Source organism: Oryctolagus cuniculus, chromosome 17 (genome assembly GCF_051225735.1).
Source record: "Oryctolagus cuniculus isolate XC-2025 breed Fujian yellow rabbit chromosome 17, ASM5122573v1, whole genome shotgun sequence".
NCBI lineage: Eukaryota > Metazoa > Chordata > Mammalia > Lagomorpha > Leporidae > Oryctolagus > Oryctolagus cuniculus.
In genome coordinates, this window is record NC_142883.1 from 30,732,071 (window position 1) to 30,758,430 (window position 26,360).

General features: G+C 39.8%; 1 protein-coding gene across 9 annotated transcripts in view; it reads left to right on the forward strand.

The window, feature by feature from the left end:
- STXBP4 (syntaxin binding protein 4) overlaps positions 1-26,360 on the forward strand; it is a 204,714-nt gene that overhangs the window by 89,126 nt on the left and 89,228 nt on the right. For 5 of the 9 annotated variants that reach the window (XR_016223597.1, XR_016223598.1, XM_008271271.5 and 2 more), the window contains one exon: positions 18,811-18,987. Coding sequence is in view for 5 of the 9 variants with exons in the window: in XM_008271271.5 (XP_008269493.3) it covers positions 18,811-18,987 (177 nt within the window). In the remaining 4 variants the exon portion in view is untranslated. Of the gene's footprint in view, positions 1-8,635; positions 8,871-18,810; positions 18,988-26,360 lie in introns of those variants that run through there. The other 4 variants (XR_016223599.1, XR_016223600.1, XM_070060908.2 and 1 more) reach the window with 1 other exon arrangement.

Here is a 26,360-nt window from a genome sequence, read left to right on the forward strand (position 1 = left end):
TAGAACTATACTTCACTTAAATCATTGCATCATTTAAGATATCACTGTTGAACTGTAGTTTCTACATCAAACATGTGCGTCATTTGAGTAGTACACATAAAAATAAAACTGATGTGACTAGTGTCAATGAATTAATTAGTATCAACCATTTTTTACACAATGATGTGTACATCCCATGCTTATCTGAACATTTGGTATAGACATCATGAGTTATAATGATACCTATATAATTGTAATTGGCAATTAAACAGAAATTCTTATTATCCTACTAAAATATAATTAATTAATTTCCTGTCTACTTCACAATTTATCTATAAAAATATTAACAAGCTTTCATATTTAAAATGAAGACACAACTGCTAAGGCAGAATAAAGTAAATATGAATTAGCTAGTAATATGACAATATTAAAAAGAGACTAGAAGGTATGTTACAAATGTCATGATAAATACAACTGACATTTGCATATGCAAGATTTGTGTAAGAATTTTTTAAAATATGTACAAAGTGAATCACACCCCGAGACATTTTGCTAATGCATAGTGAATTTAGTAAAACATTTCCTCTTAACAATCAAAAAGAGAATGAAATTAGTATAAAATCAGAAGTATATGCCCAACATTTGTAACTTTGGCCAGCTATGAAATAGCTTGTATTTTTCCACAAAAGAGTAAACAAAAGAGAAACACAGCATGTGGAAGAGTGCGTGTTAGTGGCTACTACGGTTAGAGTGCTGATCTATAACTCTCCATCTTTCCTCCTTGTGGAGCAATCACCAGTAGTGGCAGTATTAGCAGCATTTGAAACTTAGTTAGAAATGTAGAATTTCAGGTCACAGCCTTGACCTAGGGAACCAGAATCTGCTTTTAACAAGTCTTTAGGTGGTTTATATGCACCTTAAAATTTAAGAAGCAGCCGGCGCCGTGGCTCAATAGGCTAATCCTCCACCTTGCGGCGCCGGCACACCGGGTTCTAGTCCCGGTCAGGGCACCGGATTCTGTCCCGGTTGCCCCTCTTCCAGGCCAGCTCTCTGCTGTGGCCAGGGAGTGCAGTGGAGGATGGCCCAGGTGCTTGGGCCCTGCACCCCATGGGAGACCAGGAGAAGCACCTGGATCCTGGCTCCTGCCATCGGATCAGCGCGGTGCGCCGGCTGCAGCGGCAGCCATTGGAGGGTGAACCAACGGCAAAGGAAGACCTTTCTCTCTGTCTCTCTCTCTCACTGTCCACTCTGCCTGTCAAAAAAAATTAAAAAAAAAATAAAAAAATAATAATAAAAATATATTTGTAAAAAAAAAAAAAAAATTTAAGAAGCACTTGTCCAGATAATAGGCAATGGAGGATCTAACTAGATAATAATAATGGGAATATACCAAAGGAATTTATGCAAAAGATAGTAAGAGGATAAAATCAACCAGGTATAACTATGGTCAAGTGTGCAGTAGTAAGCAGAGTGCACAGTGAAAGTTTTGTAATTTAATGACAGGCTGTTATGATGCAATTAACAAAACAAGATAAATGAGATTGAGTATATAGATGTTTTAATTCATAATATTTAATGTATGGTTTTCAGGTCTGGCAAAAAATTGTTTAACATGTTATGTATATCTCCTTATATACCAACTCATTCTGAAACATTATTATTTCAAAAACGTGGTAAAAATAGCCAGCTGAAAATTAACCATGAAACTGTCCATTTTTTTAACATATTGACCTGCATAACAACTTCTTTTATGTATGTAGACTGATACTATTCTGTTAAAGGGATTTTGTTGATAAAGATTTATTGAGGGGGCTGACACTGTGGTGTAGTGAGTAAATCTACCTAAAGTGCTGGCATGCCATGTGGGAGCTGGTTCTTGTCCCAGCTGCTCCACTTCAGTTCCAGCTCTCTGCTGTGACCTGGGAAAGCAGTAGAAGATGGCCTAAGTCCTTGGGCCCTTGCACCCACTTGGTAGACTCAGAAGTACAAAGTCTTTCAAATAAATAAATAAATCTTTAAAACAAAACAAAACAAAAAGGCTTATTGAAATAGTTTCTATGATAGTGAAACTACAGTCTTTCGATTTTTTTCCAAAGATGTATTTTTTTAGCAATGGTAGTTACAAATTGCTTTGAAAGGGAGCAAGAACACAAATTAATATTGCTTATTAAGTCATTTATAAATGTTTTTAAACATTTATTTATTTGAAAGAGTTACAGAGAGAGAGAAGGAGACACACACACACACACAGAGTGAAGGAGGAGAGTGCACCTTCCACCTGCTGGTTCATGCCCCATGTGGCTTTAAGGATGGGGTTGAGCAAAGCAAGAAGTCTAGAACTCCATCTGGGTCTCCCAGGCATCACTTATAAACTTGTAATAGAATCATTGTGAGACAGTGGCCTGATCCTAAAAATAATATTCTCTTTTGAAGGTTAATTAGCTTTTTGAATTATAGAAATTCATTTACCATAGTGTCTTGAAAAGAAGGAATAGGGGAAAGGAGGAAGTAAACAAAAGGAAAGATAAAGCTATGCAAGGATCCTTTTTCTCGAAAGATCAAATCCATTGTGTTTTTTTAACCAGGAATAGCTACCAGAATACTTACTCACTATTTTATAAAGAATTGGCTGTACTATTCTCTAAAAGTGATGTCTTTTTTCATGAGTTTTTATGCCTTACTGAATAACATAGCCTGCCTGTTTAAATCCATGAGCCAATTTCCCATGAAATTACACTTGTTGTTATTTTTTCTTCAAGTTCTAACAACTTTTAACAAGCAAGGGCTATTCTTCTAGTGACTTCTTTTGATCAACAATTTTCTAAAACCTACTCTCACACTTAAATTGTTTTTAAAGTTTCTTTCAGTATAGTGTTATGACCTAAGGCAGCAATGAATTGGTGAACAGTCCAAAGCCAAAATATTTAGCTTGTCTGAACCAGCCTTTGCCCTGAAGAAACATGGGAAATTACTCACTTGGCAACTTCTCCAGGTTCAGATAAGCCCATTTGTACTTGGCCTCACCTGTGCAAAAGGTTGAGCGAAAGCTTGAGGAGGGCATGAAGTCCTGAGGCAAAAACATAAGGTCAAATCACCAGTAGCTACTCTCTGGACAGATGAGGTTGAAAACAGCCAGTGCAGCTGGCGTGCAAGCTATCTAAGATTATCGATGAGATAACAAAAGAACCTTCAAGAACAATCTCAATCCAAGATCTTTAAAAGGAATAACAGTGAGTACTAAAGAAGTATTCACATTTTTACACTTTAGAGATTGTGTTCCTTTGGGTATTTATTAAAGAAGACGTAAAGTCTCTTAATTTTTAGGATTGATACAGCTTCTGTCTCTGATTTCATTCTTCAGGGATCTGAACTGTCAATAGCTTTTCTGTTTGGTACTAATAGATATCTAAGACACCATGTCTAGAAAGAAAAAGAGGACAAGTATTAAAGATTTGTCAGTCTTTTTGGTTCTTAAGTATGCCATAGTAAAAATATTTCTGTTTCCATTTTAGACAGTCACTTGTGGCCTCAGAATGTCAACTTTTATTTTCCATTAAAAACCCCTTTTACTAAGATCCCTCATGCTACTCTGACCACAGCCACCTCCTCACCTAATGCCTGGAAACCTACTAATCTATTCTCTATAGTTTTGTCATTTCAAGAATGTATTATACATGGAATCACAATATGTCACTTTTTTAATACTGACTTTTTTCATTTTCTTTTAAAATTTATTTGTTTGAAAGTCAGACTTGGAGAGAGAGAGAGAAAGACAGAGAGACAGAGAAACTTCTATCCACTGGTTCACTCTCCAAATGGCCACAGTGGTGGAGCTGGACTAGGCTAAAGCCAGGAACTCCATCCCAGTCTCCCACATAGATGGCAGTGGCCCAGGTACTTGGGCCACCTTCTGCTACTTTCCTAGGTGCAATAACAGGCAGTTGTAACAGAAACAGAGCAGCCAGGACTTTAACTGGTGCTCTGATAACAGAGTGCTGATGACCAGAGTGGCCACTTAACCTGCTAAGCCCCAATACCAGCCTGAGATTGGCACAATGCCTTTGGGATCCATCCATATTCTTTTGCATATCCTTAAGTTGGTCCTTTTTATTGTTCATATGAGTTGGTTAAATTTGAATAAAGATGGTGGATTATTCCAATGTTACTTTCCATAGTAATATTCCATAGTAATATGAGATGTAACCATTGAGGAAGGCCATTTGAGGAGAACACAGCCCTCTCAGTGTTGTTTCTTACATTTGTATGGGAATCTACAATTATCTTAAAATATTTTTGAAAAGAAAAATTAAAAAAAAAAACCTCTTTAGCAAAATGATTCCAGTATTCTCCACTAATAGACTCTACCCAAGAAACTACCTAAGGAGGAAACAGTTTGCTTGGAAAAGGAGGACCACAAAGAAATAGCTTTTGGACAGCCAAGCTGGTATTCCTGTTTGCACAGACACTACCTGTACCTAATGATTCATTCAATGTGAATGAAGCATTCTAAGCAAGCATTGGCAAACAAAAGTATCTATTTCAGAATCCTCATTTCCAAATAGTCGTTTGTCTTTTTTTTTTTTTTTTTCGACAGGCAGAGTGGACAGTGAGAGAGAGACAGAGAGAAAGGTCTTCCTTTGCCATTGGTTCACCCTCCAATGGCCACCGTGGCCGGCGCACCACGCTGATCCGATGGCAGGAGCCAGGTACTTATCCTGGTCTCCCATGGGGTGCAGGGCCCAAGCACTTGGGCCATCCTCCACTGCTCTCCCTGGCCACAGTAGAGAGCTGGCCTGGAAGAGGGGCAACTGGGACAGAATCCGGTGCCCTGACCGGGACTAGAACCCGGTGTGCCGGCGCCACAAGGGGGGGGATTAGCCTAGTGAGCCGCGGCGCCGGCCCGTTTGTCTTTTTAATGTAGAAAAAGACCTTACCATCTTAAGGATTCTGAAAGAAATTATATTATCCTATTTATAGCATAGACCCATTTTAATTGCTAGGTCAATCAGAATCACTTAATTTTTGGAAGAGGAATAATATTATTCTTCATAGAAACATTGTAATTCATTTGATTACTGTAGTAATCGTACTAGGTTGGTACACCTAGAACTTATTTTCTGGCTGTCATGGCCACTTACCACATTCTCATCAATTGTTTCATTCATGCCAAAAGTGACTTATGAGTAGATGTAGCAAGAGAATTTAAGAAACGTTTATTATGTATTTTCTTATAGAGGAATTTGAAAGACACACATACAGTCTACAAGGTACTCAGTCTAATAAGAAAAAAAGAAAAATAAAGCAAACCTATCGCTTCATAGACAGCATTTCATAATAGATGCCCTGTAGCTGCTGAGTTATGAGAGGCATATTTACATAGAAAAGTAGGCATTAGTCCCTTTTATTTTTCATATTTAACTAAAATGCAAATTCCTAAAACTCACCAGTTGCAAAGAGAACACCTTTCATGGTGTACTTGGCATCTATGTAGATGCCAAGCATTTATATATACATATATATATTTAAAAGATTTATTTATGTACTTTGAAAGTCAGAGTTAGAAAGAAGAAGAGAGACAGAGGGAGAGAGTGAGCTTGTATCTGCTGGTTCACTCTGCAAATGGCCACACCAGCCAGGGCTAGGCTACGCTGAAGCCATAGGCCAGAAACTTCTGGGTCTCCCTTGTGGGTGGCGGGGGCCCAAACACTTGGGCAATCATCTGCTGCTTTTCACAGGCCATTAGCAGAGAGCTGTATCAAAGCTGGAACAGCCTGGACACAAACCAATGCCGATATAGGATGCTGGCATCTTAGGCAGTGACTTTACATGCTATACCACAATGCCGGCCCCCATTTTATATTGTTTAATGTTAAAGCAGTATATAGGCTGGCGCCACAGCTCAATAGGCTAATCCTCCACCTGCGGCGCTGGCACACCAGGTTCTAGTCCCGGTTGCCCCTCTTCTAGGCCAGCTCTCTGCTGTGGCCCGAGAGTGCAGTGGAGGATGGCCCAAGTGCTTGGGCCCTGCACCTGCATGGGAGACCAGGAGGAAGCACCTGACTCCTGGCTTTGGATCAGTGCGGTGCGCTGGCCACAGCAGCCATTGGAGGGTGAACCAATGGTAAAAGGAAGACCTTTCTCTCTCTTTCTCTCTCTCTCACTGTCCACTCTGCCTGTCAAAAAAATAAATAAAAGAATTTAAAAAGCAGTATATATTAGTTGGACTGACAGCTAGTAAATTTTGCCCAAAGAGGAAGAAATGATAAGACAGTTAATACCAAAAAACTCCTTTCTTTGTTGTCTGCTGTGTGAAAAACATACTCATTAGTCTTACTTCAATATATGACACTTGCCATTACATTAAATTCATAAACTGTTTTAGAGTTAAAAACAGGACTTCTAGGCCTGCGCCATGGCTCAATAGGCTAATCCTATACCTTGCGGCGCCGGCACACCGGGTTCTAGTCCCGGTCAGGGCACTGGATTCTGTCCCGGTTGCCCCTCTTCCAGGCCAGCTCTCTGCTGTGGCCCAGGAGTGCAGTGGAGAATGGCCCAAGTGCTTGGGCCCTGCACCCTATGGGAGACCAGGAGGAAGCACCTGGCTCCTGGCTTTGGATCAGCGTGGTGCGCTGGCCGCAGCGGCCATTGGAGGGTGAACCAACAGCAAAGGAAGACCTTTCTCTCTCTCTCTCTCACTGTGCACTCTACCTGTCAAAAACAAACAAACAAACAAAAAACAACAACAACAAAAACAGGACTTCTCTGGTCATGTTTAACCCATCATTCATAAATCTCTATTTGAAAATATTGTGCTTTAATTCACTATTGTCCATGTTAGAGATCAAAGATTGGCTATGATGGGTCCGCATTGTGGTACAAAGGGTTGGACCACCACCTGCAATGTCAGCATCCCATATAATTGTTGGGTTCAAGTCCCAGCTGCCCTACTTCCAATCCAGTTCTCTGTTTAATGTTCCTGGGAAAGCAGGGGAAGATGGTCTGAGTGCTTGGGGCCCTGCCATCCACATGGGAGACCTAGATGGAGTTCCTGGCTCCTGGCTTCTGGCTCCCACCTGTTCCAACCCAGGCTGTTGTAGCCATTTGGGGAGTGAACCAACAGATGGAAGATAGCTCTCTCCCTCTGTAAGTCTGCTTTTCAAATAAATAAATCTTTTTTAAGAATTTAAAAGATTGCCTATGACTATGGATTTCAAATTAAATTATGAACTCCATTATAATTCTTTAGTATTGAAGGCTGCTGATTTCCTGCCAGTCCTGCCTTTGGCCCTGTTATCTTACCTATAGCCCCTTCCTAGTCTTACTTTTCCATCTTCTCTCCTCTTATTCTATCTCTTTTCCCCATTTCAGTTTATAAGACCTATTTATATTGTAAACTTATTACCCCAAGTCTGGACAAATGTGTCCCATCATATTTCTTTCTTTCTTCATGATGGTGATATTGTTTCAGAATTTTCTTACTAGGTCCCCCTGCTTTGTTCATCTAAACAAACTTAAGAATATTATTTTTGTTTAGATCTTAGTATATGTAGCTTCAAATTTAGAACTCTTGTTGAAGTTCCTTCAATACAAAAATGTAATAAAATTTTGATTCTAATTGACTTAAATCCCTAGTGGTGAATGTGAAAGGAATACAATTTTATTTTGGAGGCAGGTCTCCCATAAAGTCCTGAACTTCAGAAGAATTCTGAATGTTTACTATCTAAAAATATAGTCTTTGAGCTGTACCAATTTTCATAACTCCAGTTATGAAAGGAAGTTCCCAATATCCTTAGTGTTATTTTTTTTTGCATACTTGTTACCAGAGTTGAAGAATTAGGGAAATGGTTTTTATATGTTATGTCAATCTTCACGAAATTAGAAAACACGTGTTCAGGGTTAAATGTATTGTCAAAGCAGGCTTTTAAAATTATTTATTTATTTAAAAGTTACAGAGAGAGAAAGCTCTTCCTAGTTGACTCTCAGATGTCCTCAGCAGCCTGGGCTGGGCCAGCCAGCAGCCAGGAACCAGAAACCAGGAACTCCATCTGGATCTCCCACGTGGGTGGTAGAGGCCCAAGTATTTGAGCCATCATCCACTGCCTTCCCAGGGGCATTAGCAGGATTGAAAACATAAGAACTACGGCTCAGACTGGCACTCAGGGGATACTGGCATCACAACTGGTAGCTTAACTCCCTGCTTCACAACACAGGCTCCAAAACAGGGTTTTAACTAGTTAATATTTATGATGTGAGCAAATTTCATTGGATAAAATTTGACATATAGATGTATTTGTATATTTGTCCTTGATTAGGGACTCCTCTTTATAGAAAAGACAGAAATTCTTTGATTTTTTTTTTTTTTTTTTTTTGATGTTCAGAGGCTGAAATCAGTTTTTCACCTTTTGGAGAGTGAGGCAGCTGCAGGTAAAAAAGTTGACAGCTCTTGGGGGGGTTAATTAGAGCTAGTTAGAATTTGATTGACCTGTTTTTCCTGCAGAAAGCTTAAAGAAATCTTTTGCAAAGTGAGGATTTGGGTTTTTTATAAAAAACTGAAGAAATGGGGTCATCATTGTAGTGTAGCAGGAAAAACCATCACCTGCAATATCATGCTATATGGGCACCTGTTCATGTCCCTCCTGTTCCACTTCCAATACAGCTCCCTGTTAATGCCCTGGAAAAGCAGCAGAAGATGGCCCAAGTGCTTGGGTCCCTGCACACACATCAGGGACTTCGAATAAGTTCCTGGTTCAACACCACCCATTGCTGCCATCTGGAGAGTGAACCAGAGGATGGAAGATCTCTCTCACTGTCTCTCCCTCTCTCTTTCTGTCTCTCCCTCTTTCTGTAACTCTGACTTTCAAATAAATACACAATTCTTTAAAAAATAAAAAGTGTTTGTTTTTCTAGCTTACATATATCTATCATTATTATATTTTTACAAGAAGTTTTGCTAGTAAGTTGTAGAAGTAAGGGTTGAGTGAGATTGGAAAGGACCTTCAAGATTGTGCAGCCCTTGTGCATATGTGCCATAAGCACATTAATTCATGATGGAAAAATGTGCTTTTTAAGGAAAAATAGACTACTAGTATTCCCATAAAATTAAAGCCTTTTTATGAAGATATTTTCTATGAAAGCCTCTTGCATAATAAAATTCTCTAAAGTAAATACTATATATGAAAAATGAACAGTCATTTTTCACAACTTGTCAACTCACTTACATCTTATTTTTATAAGTAGACCACCTGCTCATGTTAGATAGGATTTTTACTGTCACATAAGTTTTATTCTAATTTAAGCAGTTAAGACCCTTTGATTTTAGAAAGTTAGATAACAAAGTATTTTAATGACAGTAAAAATAGCAGTAGGAGCTACTAAGTAATATGTGATTTATTACAGAAAACATATATAGAAAAAATATAAAAGAGGAAAAGATCACTTAAGCTAAATTGAACTGGAAAGAATAGAAAAGGTTAAATCAGAAGTAGGTCTTTGAATGACAGATGAGAACTGAAAGGAAAAAAAAAAAGGAAAGAGGGAAAGAGGCATTTACTTAGTGGAATAATGTGACCAAAATGTTCTTGGAGGTAGGAAAGTGTAATCTGGGAAGTGTGGGGAGTTAATGTACTTGGATACAACAATATCTAAGAGAGGTGAATTACTGGAGTGAGAAAGGTTGATTTGGAACAAGTAGTAGAAATCTTTGGCTGGCGCCGCGGCTCACTAGGCTAATCCTCCGCCTTGCGGCGCCTGCACACCGGGTTCTAGTCCTGGTCGGGGCACCAGATTCTGTCCCGGTTGCCCCTCTTCCAGGCCAGCTCTCTGCTGTGGCCAGGGAAGTGCAGTGGAGGATGGCCCAAGTCCTTGGGCTCTGCACCCCATGGGAGACCAGGATAAGTACCTGGCTCCTGCCATCAGATCAGCGCGGTGTGCCGGCCACAGCGCGCCAGCCGTGGCGGCTATTGGAGGGTGAACCAATGGCAAAAGGAAGACCTTTCTCTCTGTCTCTCTCTCTCACTGTCCACTCTGCCTGTCAAAAAATAAAAAAAGAAATAAAAAAAATATTTGAAGTGTGGAGAGAGGAGATAAATTTTATTGTATTCCATGTGATTAGGTCTGTTACCTAAGATGAAACTTGAGCAGTATTTTGAAAACTGATCCTTCAGAAGTATGCAGAATACATTACAGTGAAGAAAACAGTAGGCAGGGTGATCACTCACATAGTACACAAGCATACCAGGATGAAGATATGAGTCAGTAATGTGACAATGTAGGGAAGTTCCGCATCTGCTCTTTTCCCTCTAAAAGTTTGATAATTTTTGTTGATAAATATTATATAATAGACAGATAGTAGGAAAAAGGACATTCATGTATTATTATGTCCTTCAGCACAGGAGCCATACACATGTTCATTGCAAGCCTCAAAAAAGGGCAAGATTGCTGAACCTTCTACAGAGCTTAACAAAGGGGTTGGGGCTAAAGCTGTGGAAGATTGAGGGGAAGATGTGTATGGTGAGCAAGGGTTGTCTGCTTATACAGATGGAGTCTCCTGGTTAACAGCCACCTGTGGTCATCTCTGTCCAGATCAGGCAACAGACTCCCCATCTGTTCTTCCTGTGGAAAGAGACTTCTGAGATAGAAAGGAAGTTATCAGATAGAAATGCCTCTGCCTGTATCAGCTGTTTACTAAAGCAGATAGATAAATTTCCTTTTACAAAACGACAGCTTTTCAGAATCATTTCTTATTGCAGAAGTCTGCAGTTTCTATGAATCACTCAAAATAAGCAAAAGAAGCATATTTGGGGTGGGATATTTTGATCTCCTTAAATGGTATAAATGGAAATTAAGAAATGGCTACAAATTGCATAATAAATTAAAGACTTCCCAGTGCTTCATAACTGGTTAGTTGATCCGGTGGAATAGCAAGATGGACACATGCCTGGAGGGGGCGTGAGCAGTGAGAAAGCAGAAAGTACATATCAGAAGTGTAGAAAAAGTTCAGTGACTTCAAATTCACCCCTGAATGCATCCAAGCTTGAAGAGTGAGTCGTGAATTCATTCATGAATATCTGCAAACCAGTTTGAGATTATCTACTGAAGGATATATTATACATATTTTAGTAAATCAAATATATAAACTTAGGAAATGAGATGCACCTTGCTTTTAAGCACACTTCATTCTACAACCCTCTTACTACATAACCCTTAATCTTTTTCACAAGCTGTCAAGGGGGCAAGACCAAGAAGGGTTTTCCAATGAGTGGATGTAGGAAGCTGATAAGAGAAGTATTTTTTTAGGGCTTGGTAGCATAAGTTACGTTACACTAAAACATATCTCTTTACAGCTCCTTTTTCTCCTGTCAGCCATTGACATTTTGAAAGATTTACTGATTAGCTCAAAAATTACAGAACTTCTAAGGCTGGTTATGTGGATGTGCTGGCCTAATTACAAACGAGCAACTGCAGTTAATGCCTTTTCCTTCTACTTTAGGGAGCCGTTACAACTCATAACTAGAAAGGAAAGGGTTTTTACATAATTGTTGCTAACATTAAAAAAGACATGTGCAAATTATATTTCCAGACAACTTCTCTAAAGTTAGGAGCTGGTATTACTAATTAAGTGCCTCAGAAAAACCCTTAATATGTTATGTATCAGTCCCTCTGTGCAGAGGTGATTGTATATATTTTTTCTAAACCAGTAAATAGGAAAGGAGAAAAAACTAGATGAAGAACTATAATTTCTTTAACCCTCCTGTTAGAGTTGTTTTGATCTTATAAAATATGTGTTATTTACTATTATACAAATGAATAATTCAGTCTGAGAGAATGACAAAGCCAGAAAATGAAGATTAAAAAAAGCACAGATCTAAGATTCTGATCAATGCATATTCCATCCAAAAGCCCATGTTTTTTATTTCAGATCATGAAAAGATCAGGAAAAGATGCTGTCTGTGGAAAAACACAGAACTTACTATGCCTTCTCTGAGCTAATTGCATGTCCCCACACAACCAAAGAGCTAAGTGCAAAGTATGCATAGCCTACAAATTTTTCACTCATTTAAGTTATATTTTCGAAAAAGAAGTTGGTCTGATCTTCCGTAAAGATTCACTGTGAAATTATGAGGTGGAAAAACGTCCTTTTGCAAAAGGACACTGTGAATTTTCTCAGTGTTGCCAAAAAAGTTTGTCAGAAATTTTACTTCATAATTCAAGGTTCCCTTCTGGTACTGTAGTTCATACTATCTAGTATTAAAAATATATAACACTTGTGTTGTTTTTTGGATTTACTGTTGGACCTTATTTTTTTTTTTTTATTTTCCAACTTTCTAAACTGAATTAAACTCTCTAATACGAAGTAAATGAGCAAATTGACTATAGTGTTTGCCCTAATGGAATTTCAGGCTCATGGTGAGGTACTGGGAAAATTTGGGCTCAATTGTTACTTGCATAGGAGCCTTTATAGTTATTTATTAGAAGACAGCCTGGGAGGAAAAGAGAAAATGGATTTATGTGATCCTGTATTGCTAAATACGGCACACTGCTGTTATCTTTTCTTTACTGCTTCCTCTAAGAGTCATCATTTCATTGCACTCATCTTTTAAACAGCCATTCAGTGGGAATTGGGCTAGAACTTTGCTAAGGGGTCACATTCACCAGCCTGACAGTTATACATTTACAAAAGAAATAGCATGAATTTATTCAGCATCAGAACCTCTGCATCTTTTACCACCCAACTGCATTTCACACTGTATTACCATCAGTGCACTATACTAGCTATATAAATGCCATCCAGATTCTTCATTTAATTAACTAGCATTCTTTGAACAAAAATAAAGTGCTGGTTTTTTTTTTTTTTAGAGGCATAAAAGCTGTATGAAATGAGTGTGAAGGAGACAAATCATCGAATTAGTTATTCTTCATTGAAGCTGTGGAGAATTTTCTGTCCCTCCTTTTTCTTCTGAGGAAGTAAATATGAGGGCACTTCAGAAAGCTCATACAAAATGGAATTAAAAGGTTTTTTTTTATGTTTTTATTTATTTGTGAAGTGGAGAGACAGTGGCAGACAGAAGAGATATCTCCCATCTGCTGGTTCACTTGCCAAATGCCCACAACAGCTGTGACTGGGCCAGGTCTGGAACCAGGAGCTGGGAACTCAGTCAAGATCCACTGCGTAATGGTATGGACCAACTATGTGAGCCATCACCTACTACCTCCCAATGTAGTGCACATTAGCAGAAAGCTAAGATAGATAGCAGAGGTGGGACAATGCTTATTTTGATGCAAAAATTTTGAAATCCACATATAGTTTTTTCATAATATGCATTTTTATTTAAATTTTTCCAGATCTCTGCATAAATATATGAACAGATATATATGATGTAATTGAATGAGAAACAGAGAGCAGTATAGTAGCCTCAAATGTGTTTGAATCTACTATGATGATCACATCCTAAGTTTATGAAGGCTTGGGTACTGATGATATTATCATCATCCACATGTGATTTCTTTTTGAGAGCCAATGAGAGGGACAGAGAGAGACTGAGAATTCTGTTTCCCTCTTCCAGATGCCTACAATAGCTGGGACTGGGTAAGGCTAAGGCTAGGAGCCAGGAATACAATCCCTATCTCCCACTTGAGTGGCAGGAGCACAATTACTTGAGCATTAGCAGGAAGCTGGAGCCAGGAACTTGAGGTAGGTGTGAGACCCAATATGAGACATGAGCATCTTTACCTTCGTTTTTCACTAGAGCCGGCGCTGCGCCGATCCAAAGCCAGGAGCCAGGTGCTTACTCCTGGTCTCCCACGCAGGTGCAGGGGCCCAAGCACTTGGGCCATCCTCCACTGCCTTCCCGGGCCACAGCAGAGAGCTGGCCTGGAAGAGGAGCAACTGGGACAGAACCAGCGCCCTAACCAGGACTAGAACCCAGTGTGCCGGCCCCGCAGGTAGAAGATTAGCCTAGTTAGCTGCGGTGCCGGCCTTTACCTTCTTTTTAACCACTTGACCAAACTCCTGCACTGTGATTTTTTTGGTTTAATTTTCTGTAGTTGGCAAGGTAGTATGGCATAATAGCCACTAATGCCATCTTTGTAGCCAAATTGCCTGGTTTCCAATCCTAACTCTTACTAGGTTTGTGGCTCTGAGCAAGTTACTGAACCTTTCTGTGCTCAGTGTCTTACATATGGAGTGAGGATAGGAGGAGGCGAATAATAGACATCTTCTATCATGCTGTGCAGATTAGCCAAGTTGGTCCATATAGAACATTTAGAACAGTGCTGGAACTTACAAGCTCTTACCTTCTGAGGCACAGCACTAGTCTTAAGTGAGGTTGACTCTTGGCCACCTGAATAGAGCTGGCTGATGTAGTTGGCTAGATATCCCTTTCTTCCTAGATATTTTTTTCTAAAAGTACCTTTCTTTTTTTTTTTTAAATTTTTTTTTTTGACAGGTAGAGTGGACAGTGAGAGAGAGAGAGACAGAGAGAAAGGTCTTCCTTTTGCCGTTGGTTCACCCTCCAGTGGCCGCCGTGGCCTGCGCGCTGTGGCCAGCGCATCGCGCTGATCCGAAGGCAGGAGCCAGGTGCTTTTCCTGGTCTCCCGTGTGGGTGCAGGGCCCAAGGACTTGGGCCATCCTCCACTGCACTCCCGGGCCATAGCAGAGAGCTGGCCTGGAAGAGGGGCAACCGGGACAGAATCCGGTGCCCCAACCAGGACTAGAACCCGGGGTGCCGGCACCGCAAGGCGGAGGATTAGCCTATTGAGCCATGGCACCAGCCTGTACCTTTCTCTTTTTTTAAGATTTATTTTATTTATTTGAAAGACAGAGTTACAGAGAGAAGTAGAGACAGAGAGAGAGAGGTCTTCCATCCGCTGGTTCACTCCCCAGATGGCCACAACAGCCGGAGCTATGCCAATCTGAAGCCAGGAGCCAAGAGCTTCTTCTGGGTCTCCCACGTGGGTGCAGGGGCCCAAGGACTGGGACCATCTTCCACTGCTTTCCCAGGCCATAACAGAGAGCTGGATCAGAAGAGGAGCAGCCAGAACTAGAACCGGCGCCCATGTGGGATGCTGGCGCTTCAGGCCAGGGCTTTAACCCACTGCACCACAGCACCAGCCCCAAAAGTACCTTTCTATTATAAGATAATTACTTTCAGACACAAGGAGGAGATACTCATAAAGCTTTATGAATGAGGGTAAAGAAGGCTATATGTTGGTTGCATCTCTCCATCCAGTAGGCTATTCCCAGACTAATGTCTCTAAAGCACCCTCTCCTGTCATTTTCTGCCATGAAAGCTTATGATCTTCCCGCAGATTCAGGCCCCTTTGCCTGTCATGCTGTTTCTACAAGAGCCTGGCCCTTATCTTCCTTTTCCCCAGCTTTCTTTATCTTTTACCCCCTTTAGCAAGCCTTTCTTCTAGTCAACATTTGTCTAATGTCCTTTCTCAATTGTGGCACAGTCCCCCTTCTCTGTTCTTTTGTTCATGTTGTTCTTTTTGAAGGAAGTGTACTCCCTTCCCTTCATCTATTTGTCTAAGTCATACCTAATATTCTAAGCTGAGCCAAAAAGGGGTGGGGGGAGCTACCTTTTACCTCTTTGAGTTTTTATCAGAAAATATAGTTGTTCAGATGCATAACTGCTAAATAAATGTTGCTGAGATAATATGTTTGCTCTACTTTCAGGCTATGTTTAGAATCTAACCAATTCACACCATCCGTACCACTATCACCTTTGTGCAAGCCATAATTACATTTTGCATTTTCCCTTCCTTCTTCTCAGCTTCCAACTTTGCCCATCCTTACAGTCACTTCTCAGCACACCAATGGAAGTGGCTTATAATTGAGATTACATCACTTCTCTCAAAACTTCCAGTCACTTCTCATCGCACGCTAAGTGAAACCAAAGCCCTTACAGTTGCCCACGGATCCGTTCAAGATCTACCACAACTCCCTCCTGTACTCCTGTTACCACTGTCCCTGGCCTCTGTGACTGTACTTTTGTCACACAGGCCTCCATGCTATTCTCTAAAGATACAAATCACAATCCTGTTTGAGGGCCTCTGTATCAACTTCCCTCTACCCATAAAGTTCCTCCTTGGGGGGTCCTGGCTTCATTCTTCCTATAGGTCTCTGATAAGAAATCTCATTGGATCTTCCCTGGAAATCCTACTTTACTGTCTTCCCCTGCCCCAAAATGGAACATAAATTCTGAGAGGCAAGAGAGAAGACTTTTTGTTCAATGCTTATCCCAGAATAGTAAGTTCTTAATAAATAGTAAGTTCTTAATAAATAGTTATTGAGGGGCTAGCTCTGTGGTGCAGCGGATAAAGCCGCCACCTGCAGCCAGCATCCCAGTTGGGCACCAGTTCAAATCTCAAATGCTCCACTCTGATCCAGCTCCCTGCTAATGTGCCTGGAAAAGCAACAGATGATGGCCCAAGTCCTTGGCCCCTGCACCCATGTGAGAGATTCAGAAGAAGCTCCTGGCTCCTGGTTTCAGATGGGCTCAGCTCCAACCATTGCTTCCATTTGCAGAGTGAACCAGTGGATTGAAGACATTTCTGTCTCTCTGCCTCTGCCTCTGCCTCTGCCTCTGCCTCTGCCTCTGCCTCTGCCTCTCTGTGCCTCTGCCTTTCAAATAAATAAATAAATCTTAAAAATAAGGGGCCAGCACTGTGGCACAGCGGGTTAAAGCCCAGGCCTGAAGCGCCAGCATCCCATATGGGCACCAGTTCTAGTCCCGGCTGCTCCTCTTCTGATCCAGCTCTCTGCTATGGCCTGGGAAAGCAGTAGAGGATGGCCCAAGTCCTTGGGCCCCTGCACCCACATGGGAGACCCGGAAGAAGCTCCTGGCTCCTAACTTCGGATTGGTGCAGCTCCGGCCATTGCTGCCCTCTGGGGAGTGAACCAGCGGATGGAAGACCTCTCTCTCTCTGTCTCTACTTCTCTCTGTAACTATCTTTCAAATAAATAAAATAAATCTTTAAAAATAAATAAATAAATAGTTATTGAATGGCTAGATGAAAAAGTGACCCTTAAGAGTATATCCATTTACCTAGCCATCTCTGCACTTCAAATGCATTTAGGCTCAAGCAAAAGCAAATGTCCCATAATAGCTCTAAGAAAATTAAAATAGCCATAGCTTAATGTTAGCCATGGCAATTGGAGCAGAAATTTCCATTGCAGAGAAGAGAGATTTCTATATCAAGTAAAGAAAGAGAAATGGTAACTGCTTGTTACATGTTATTGGTGTCCTAAAATACTGTCTCTCACCCAGCACCAAGGCATATTTTGAGACGGCAAGTAGTTTTGGCCATTCCAATCTCTTCCTAAGGAGGAAGGTGTAGCTAGTACATGGGGTTTTGTTTTATTTGGTTTGTTATTTAAGGGCAGAGTAAAATAATGAAGAGAAAGCAATACTTTTTAAAAGATTTATTTATTTATTTGAAAGAGTTACACAGAGAGAGGAGAGCCAGAGAGAGAGAGATCTTCCATCCGCTGGTTCACTCCCCAAGTGGCTGCAATGGCCGGAGCTGCGCCAATCCGAAGCCAGGAGCCAGGAGCTTCCTCCAGGTCTCCCACGCAGGTGCAGGGGTCCCACACACTTGGCCCTTCTTCTTCTTTCCCAGGCCATAGCAGAGAGCTGGGTCAGAAGTGGAGCAGCGGGTCTTGAACCAGCACCCATATGGGATGTGGGCGCTTCAGGCCAGGGTGTTAACCCACAGAGCCACAACACCAGCCCCCAAGCATTAATGTTGAAGTCAGACAGACCAGGGTTCAAATTCTGGTGCTACTGTGTATCTTTGAATAAATTGTGTAACTTCTCTGAATCTGTTTGTTAATGTCTAAAGTAATTCTCAGTAATGCCTTTCTCTCAGTGTTGTTCTAAAGATTAAGTGAGAAATGCATGTGAAACTCCTGAAACACAACATGTGTTTAATAAATGTGAGCATTGTATCCGTGTGTGTGTGTGTGTGTGTGTGTGAATTCTACCTTTTGGTTTAAACCAAAAGAGAGTTGTAGCAGTTAGACTGATGTCCAGGAGAGAGCTTTGGTCCCTGGGGCTTGGGCATAGAGAAACCTCAAAACACTATAAATCTCTCAGCAGCATTTAACAGGCATACAAGAGACTTCCTAGAACATGAGTCCTACCACCGCTTGAGTTTTGTGGTAGCCTTCATTTTTTTTTTTTTTAGATTTATTTATTTGTTTGATAGAGAGAGAGAGAGAGAGAGAGAGAGAGAGAGAGAGAGAAAGGTCTCATTTGCTGCTTCATTCTCCAACTGACTGCAATGGCCAAATCTGACCCAGGCGAATCTAGGTGCCAGGATCTACATCTGACTCTCCCGTGTGGGTGATTGGGGCCCAAGCACTTGGGCTATGCTCCACTGCTTTTCCCAGGCCATTAATAGGGAGATAGATTGGAAGTGTAACAGCCTGGACTCGAACCAGTGTCCACCCATATGGGATGTCTGTGTCACAGGCGGCAGTTTTACTCTACTTCACAGCACCAGCCCCAAGTAGCCTCCACATTTTACCTTTTGAACCAATTCTTAGTCTTCTATTTTCCATGTTCAATTATCTTTTCCCTCCCTTATTTTTGAAATGTTATTCTAGGTTTGTGTAAAGTTAGAAATTTCATAATGAAAATTACCCAATGAATCAACACAAGGAAAAGAGGACAGCTACTCCACACAATAAATAACATAAATATCAGTGTCCAAATTTAAAGTGAAAAACACATGTATATTGATTAAATTTTGAAACTAATTCTGTAAAATCTCCTGAATTATTTTTTCTGTTTTGCTTTTTGTCCAATGTCATTAATGAACCTTTAGGAAGCCAAAGCCGTAGTTGAAGAAACAAGAGCTCTGCGAAGCAGGATTCATCTTGCTGAAGCTGCACAGAGGCAGGCCCACAGAATGGAAATGGACTATGAAGAAGTGATCCGTCTGTTAGAGGCCGAGATGGCAGAGCTGAAGGCTCAGCTTGCTGATTATTCTGACCAAAATAAAGTAAGCAAAACAGCCTTCTCTTCCAGTTACCATGGTTTCCCTGCCGTTGTCATGTATCCTGTTTTCATTTTCTTTTCATCTGCACTTCTAAACTAGGTCACTGTTTGTCTTCTATTATTCAGTGATAGGATGATGTGTCTGTCATGAAGGGATAATGTGAAGGCTGTAAGCCTTCCTTTATCCACACAACTTTGAGATGGAAATGCATGTGCCCAAAACCTATTTGGGTCATTGGTCAACATTGTTCACGTCAAGCAGTAATTCCTGTAACTATTTAATGTTTAATTGATTACATTGATTTTCTCCTGTTGTTTCTAAACTTACTAATTTGTCTTGTGGGGATAGAAGAATAGGGACATAGGAATGTATTTTGCTCTTTGATTAGAGCCATCAAGGAAGTGTGCAAGTTAAAGAATTTTTGCCGGGGCTGGCATTGTGGCTTAGTGGGTAAAGCCACCGGCTGCAGTGCCAGCATCCCATATAGGCGCTGGTTAGAGACCCGGCTGCTCTACTTAAAATCCAGCTCTCTGCTGTGGCCTGGAAAAGCAATAGAAGTTGGACCAAGTCCTTGGGCCCCTGCATCCACATGGGAGACCCAGAGGAAGCTTCTGGCTCTTGGCTTTGGATCAACACAGCTCCAGCTTTTGCAGCCAGTTGAGGAGTGAACCACCAGATGGAAGACCTCTCTCTCTCTGCCTCTCCTCTCTCTGTGTAACTCTGACTTTCAAATAAATAAATAAATGCTTTAAAAAAGGAATTTTTGCCTAGGACTCTAGATAATTAATAGATATGGTTCCTGCTCCTGACTTCAGTCTGATCCAGCCCTAGCCATTGCAGCCATTTAGGGAGTGAACCAGCAGATAGAACATATTTCTCTATCTCTGTCTCTGTCTCTCTGTCTCTCTCTCTCTCTCTTGCTATCTCTCTCTGCCTCTCTTCTCTCTGTGTAACTCTGACTTTCAAATAAATAAATCTTTAAAAAAAAGAATATTTCATACATTTGTTAGTTTTTACCCAGTATTTACATTTATATATGATTATTTCTGTAGCTTTAACCTGATTCTGAAAATATTTTTGGGAATTATCAAAATATTTAAAACATTTTTAAAATAATAATCATAGTTACTTTTGAAGGGAAAGTGAATATTTTGTACTTTATTTTTAAATAATGTAATTTTCAAGAAGCTCACATAAAATTTTCAGGTTTTTTTCAGCTTATTTTATTTGCAATCACTCTTCCAGTTCCCAGCTCTTTGTTCTAAACTGCCTGGTAATACAATGAATTCAGGTTTCCTTTCTGTTAGTATGATGGGGGTCTCATACTATTTCTTGTGGTAAGATCCTAAACTAAGCTGTTAGCCTGGCTCTGAAAACAAATGTTTTCATTTTTCCAAGAAAAGATATTAGAAGTGGGCATCTAAACATTTAGCCTTTTCCAACCCTAATAACAGTGGAAACAAAAAATAAGCTTTTAAAAACTATGTCAGATTGCTCGAAAGGGCATTAACCAAGATGTTACAGATTTAGGCTTCAATTATTTATTTTTAAAAGATTGGTTTTGTGTCATATTTTTATTTTTCATTTTAATTTTCCTTTCTAATATCTCTCTTTTTGATAATCTACCTCCAGCTTATGAATTAGAACATTGATAGGAGCTGACATTTAACCTAGCCATTAAGATGCCCTCATCCCGTAATGTTGGTGTGACTGGATTCGCTTCCAGCCTCTGGCTCCTGATTCCAGCTTCCTGCCAGGGCAGACTCTGGAAAGCAGTGGTGATGGCTCAAGTAATTGGGTTACTACTACCGCCATAGGAGAGACCTGGATTAAGTTCCTTACCCCTGGCTTCCTCCCCCAGCCCAGACATGGCCACTGCAGGAATTTGGGGAGTGAAGAGGCAGATGAACATGCGCTTTCTCTCTGTCTGTCTCTCTCTTTCTCTCTTTATCTCAAATAGATTAAATAAATTTTATTTATTAGAAAGGCAGAGTTAGATGAGAAAGACACAGAGGGAAAGAGAGAGAGAGGGAGAGGGAGAGAGAGAGAGAGATCTTCCATTTGCTGCTTCACTCCCCAAATGACAACAATCGTCAGGGCTAAGCCAGGTCAAAGCCAGGACCCGGGAGATTTTTCTGGGTCTCTTATAAGGGTGCAGAGGCCCAAGCACTTAGGCCATCTTCTGCTGCCTTCCCAGGAGCATTAACAAGGAGCTGGATCTGAAGTGCAGCAGCCAGGTCTCAAACCAGCGCTCATATGGGTTGCCGGCATTGCAGGTAGCAGCTTAACCCACTATTCCATAATGCCAGCCCCAATAAACAATTTTTGAAAAGAAAATGTCACTAATACCTTTGAAGACCCACGATGTCCAGTTGCATCCTCCTTCCTAGCCCTTTTAGGTAACCATTTTCCTGGATATAGTATTAATCACTTTCTTGATAATTTTACTACCTGTGTCTGTATATCCCTTAGCAATATGTTAAGTCCATGTTCAGTGTCATCAAGTTGGTAGCCTGAAATCAGCTGTGGTGGGGTTATTTATATCCTCAAATGCTATAAACCACAGTTTTTGCCACATGTACCCTGTTAGCCAGTTGAGTATATATGTATGTATGTATTAGGCATTTGTTTTTCTCTATGAAACGCATCTTTGTATCTTTGGACCCTTTTCTCATGGAGTTATTTGTCTTTTTCATAAAGATGTATGGTTATTCTTCTAGTCTCTAATCATTTATCAAGTTATTTGTTATAAAATACTTCTATCAAAATTGTGGCTTGCCTTTCCACTAGCAAAATTATTTTCTTCATGTGTCTATTTAAAAAAAAAATTATTTATTTATTTGAGAGGTAGAGTTCAGACAGTGAGAGGGAGAGACAGACAGAAAGGTCTTCCATCTGCTGGTTGACTCCCCAAATGGCTGTAGGGGCCAGAGCTGAGCCAATCTGAAGCCAGGAGCTTCTTTCCAGTCTCCCACTAGGGTACTGGGGCCCAAACGCTTGGGCCATCTTTTACTGCTTTCCCAGGCCATAGCAGAGAGCTAGATCAGAAGAGCAGCAACTGGTACTAGAACCTGTGCCCATATGGGATGCTGGTGCCACAGGCGAAGGATTAACCTACTGTGCCACAGTGCCAGCCCCTTATGTGTCTTTTTAGAAGTCTTTTCACTTCCAATTATTTAATCATATTTTTTTTATATTTACCTCTGAACATTTTAAAGTTTTAAATTTTCTGTGATTGGCTTTGTGGTACTGCATGAGAAGAGACTCGTTTCATTCATTCTTTGTTCTGAACGAGTACGTATCCTAACAATGTTTATGGAAAAACCTCTACATAGCCACCTCTCTTGTATATCAGGCTATCAAATGTGCATGCACATGTTTGAGATTCTCTCTCATTATTCTATGTGTGTGCCTCTGAGTGTTGCTTGTTACAGGTCTTGATGTCTGAGCATTGTTCCCAGTTCTTCTTCTTCAAAAACATATTGACTACATGACACTGATTTTTTTATTGTCTATTTTAGACTCAGCTTATCAGTTAACACTGAGAGGAAAAAAAGTTTTGTGTTTTCCTGAAATTTATTAGATATATAAGTTGAATTGGGAAGAATTTGCACATTTATGATTGCCTTTATTTGTGAACACCACTGAAGCACAGAGAGGTTAGCTGCAATGTGTTCATAGACTGAAGTCTATAGAAAACCAGCTTTTCAAAATTTGTTTATGTTTACATCATGGCTTACTGTGTAGTCGCATTCACAAATGTCGATAGTGATCATTGAAAGAATTCTGCAGTTGTCTTATATATTCTGCTATATCAGGTTCATTAATTGTGGGGTCTAGTTCTTCTCTATTCATGTTAGTCTACTTGAGCCATAAGTTACTCTGAGAAGTATGCTAAAATCTCCCTTTTGTTTTTTTTATACATATTTTCAAATAATATTTAAGATGTATTTAATCTTAGAATTATGTTACCATCATTTTATGAAAATGTTGTGATCCTTCAGTCTAGCTCTATTTTTTTTCCTTAATGCCTATTTTTGATAATTATACCAACTTTGTTTTGGATGGTATTTATCTATGTGGTTTTTTTCATCCATTTACTTTCAACTTTTCCATGTCCTTATATTTTGATTGTGTCCATGAAAAATACTATGATGCTGGAGTTTTGCACCTCTTACTGATGGAAATATCCTTCCTTTTTTTAAAGATTTATTTTATGTATTTGACAGGTAGTTACAGAGAAAGATCTTCTATCTGCTGGTTCATTTCCCAAATTGCTGCAATGTGCAGGGCTAGGCCAAGCCAAAGCTACCAGCCTGGAACTCCTTCTGGGTCTTCCTCATGGGTGGCAGGGCCTCAAGTACATGGGCTGCCTACTGCTGCTTTCCTGTGCACTTTAGTAGGAAGCTTGATTCCAAGTGGAGCAGCCCAGAGAGGAACCAGTACTCATATGGGATGCCAGTGCAGCTTAACCCAGTGTGCCACAATGCTGGCACTTGGAAATATCTTTTCATTTGCAGTCTTTTATTTGCTAATGCACTTGGCTTCATGGTTATCCTCTTTCTTTGTACATTTTATTTTTCCCACATGTTCTAATGTTCTAATTTTTTTTATTTCTTGCCATTTTTTGATTGGTTCAGATTTCTATTGTGTCTTCCTGTGCCATTACATATATTTCCCTTTGGTGTTTAGAAATTTTACATTATATTTGTAATTTTAACTAGCCTAGAAATTTTACATTTTTAAAAAATATTTATTTATTTATTTGAAAGAGTTACACAGAGAGAGAGAATGAGAGGCAGAGAGAGAGAGGTCTTCCATATGCTGGTTCAAACCCCAGTTGGCCACAACAGCCGGAGCTGTGCCAATCCAAAGCCAGGAGCCAGGAGTTTCTTTTGGGTCTCCCACACGGGTTCAGGGACCTGAGGACTTTGGTCATCTTCCACTGCTTTCCCAGGCCATAGTAGAGAGCTGTATTGGAACTCGAACCAGTGCCCAAATGGGATGCTGGCACCGCAGGCAACGACTTTACCCGCTATGCAAGAGCGCCAACCCCACATTCTTTTTTAATTGGTTATAGAATTAATTTGTGCTTTCCTCTTCTTCTAAATACTTATAAGCACTTAAGAGCATGAATCAAAATTAGCTTTTCCAACTTAATTTCTATTTTGTTTTGAATGTTAATTCCATAAATTAGATACTTTTACAATTTATTTATAATGTGTTTAGATAAACCCTATGTTTATCTTTTCAACATTCTTTGATGGTAATAGAATCATTTCCTTTCTTCGTGAAATTGTCTTTTAGAAATTCATTTTATAAAACCTGTTGGCAACCAAGTCTCCATTTTGTCTGAAAAAAAAAACTTTATTCACTCTTATTTTTGAATTACATTTTTGCTGCATTTTAAACATCAGGTTACATTTAATTCCATTCATTATTATTTCATCTTTGTTATATCAGCTATCTGTGACTTGTTTACACTTTTGTTACATTCTGTATGGTTTTAAGACATATTTAGCTTTGACATTCAGTATTTTTACTTCAGTGAGTCATGTATTGACTTATTTTAATTTATGTTCTTTGGGATTCACTTTTTTTCTTTATCTGAGGAGCAATGTCTTTTGCCATTTCTGGAAAACCCTAAGCTGTTAACCTGAACTATTTCTCTTTCATTCCTTCTAGTTGATATTGTTAATTGAGATAGGATGTACACTATATCTTCGTCTAAATGTTTCTCCTTACCTATTCTCCTCCTTTCATATTTCAATTTTTGTCTTTGGTTTCATTATGATAAATTTCTTTACCTCTGTCTTCCAGTTCATGCATTCTCTTTTTAACTGTATCTAAATGGATGTTAAACCCATAAATCAAATTCTAATTTCATTATGACTACATTTTTGTTTTTGGAATTGATTTTTGTATTATCTCAATCTACACTGATAGTTTATTGACCCTGTATTATACTTTAATTCCCTCAATATTTAAAATATAATGAGGGGCCGGTGCTGTGGCGTAGTGGGTAAAGCCACTGCCTGCAGTGCCGGCATCCCACATGGGTGCTGGTTCAAGTCCCAGCTGCTCCACTTCCCAGCTCTCTGTATGGCCTGGGAAAGCACCTGCAGGGAGACCCAGAAGAAGCTCCTGGCTCCTGGCTTCAGATAGGTGCAGCTCCAGCCATTGTGGCCAATTAGGGAGTGATGCAGCAGATGGAAGATCTGCCTCTCTCTCTCTGCCTTTCTGGCTCTCCTTCTCTCTGTGTATAATTCTGACTTTCAAATAAAATAAATAGATCTTTAAAAAAAATAAAATATTGAACACAGTTACATTATATTCTATATCTGATCATGCTAATGTGTTCAGTCTTTATAGGTCCACACCTGTAATATGTCTCCTTCAGCTGACTTTCAGTCATGGAACTTATTTCCTCATGTTTTTAGAAATTTCCTTAATTTTGTGAAGTCATATTCTTTTAACACATCATATATGGGAATTATTTGAAATCTGAGTTCAAAAAATATCCTGCCAGAGGCATTTTGTGTTTGCTCCTACTAGCCTGGAACCAATTTAAACTAAATTTTAAGCATATGGATTTTCAGACCAGAAAGCAATATGAATTTGGGCCAGAAACATGCATGAGTCAGGGTTGATGGTTAGGAATTATTCTGGAGAGTTATCTTTTTATTGCCTTACCAGAACAAAATCAAAATACCGCTTAACTTTGTGATTATTGTCTCTTCCTAAGTCACCCGCTGAATTTCCTCTGCTTGTTATTTTTGTTGATGGGATCCCAAACTGTAAGCTGTAAGATAAGAGCATGTACCCTCAGAGCAAATTACGCTTCATTGCTCCTTTGCCATGGTGGGCTCACTTGGCTTTTTTTTTTTTTTTTTTTTTTTTTTTTTTGCTTTGCATTGTGGAATTCTTTTACTTCCCTGGTACTTCAGTCTTAATTGGATTATATTACATTGTGTGTGTGTGTCTGTGTGTGTGTCTAGCATTTTTAGTTTCTGCTACATTGGTAGGGGTTTCTGTCAGCATCTGGTTAGACAAGTTGCCAAAAAAAAAAAAAATACACAACCAACCCTATAAAGTAATTTAAATGTACAAATATTTTCCCATAAGAATAATTAAAGTCATATGCAAGTTGTCTCATAAAGCCAATCGCATCTGTGCAAATAATGCATGCTCCCCCAAAGTCAGAAGATACTTAGAGTAAGTGAAACTAAATGATGTGGAAATATTTAGTGTTAGTTTTTTTTTTATATATTTATGTATCTATTTGAAAGAGTTACACAGAGAGAGAAGGGGACACAGAGAGAGAGAGAGAGAGGCCTTCCATCCACTGATTCTCTCTCCAGTAAGCTTCAACGGCC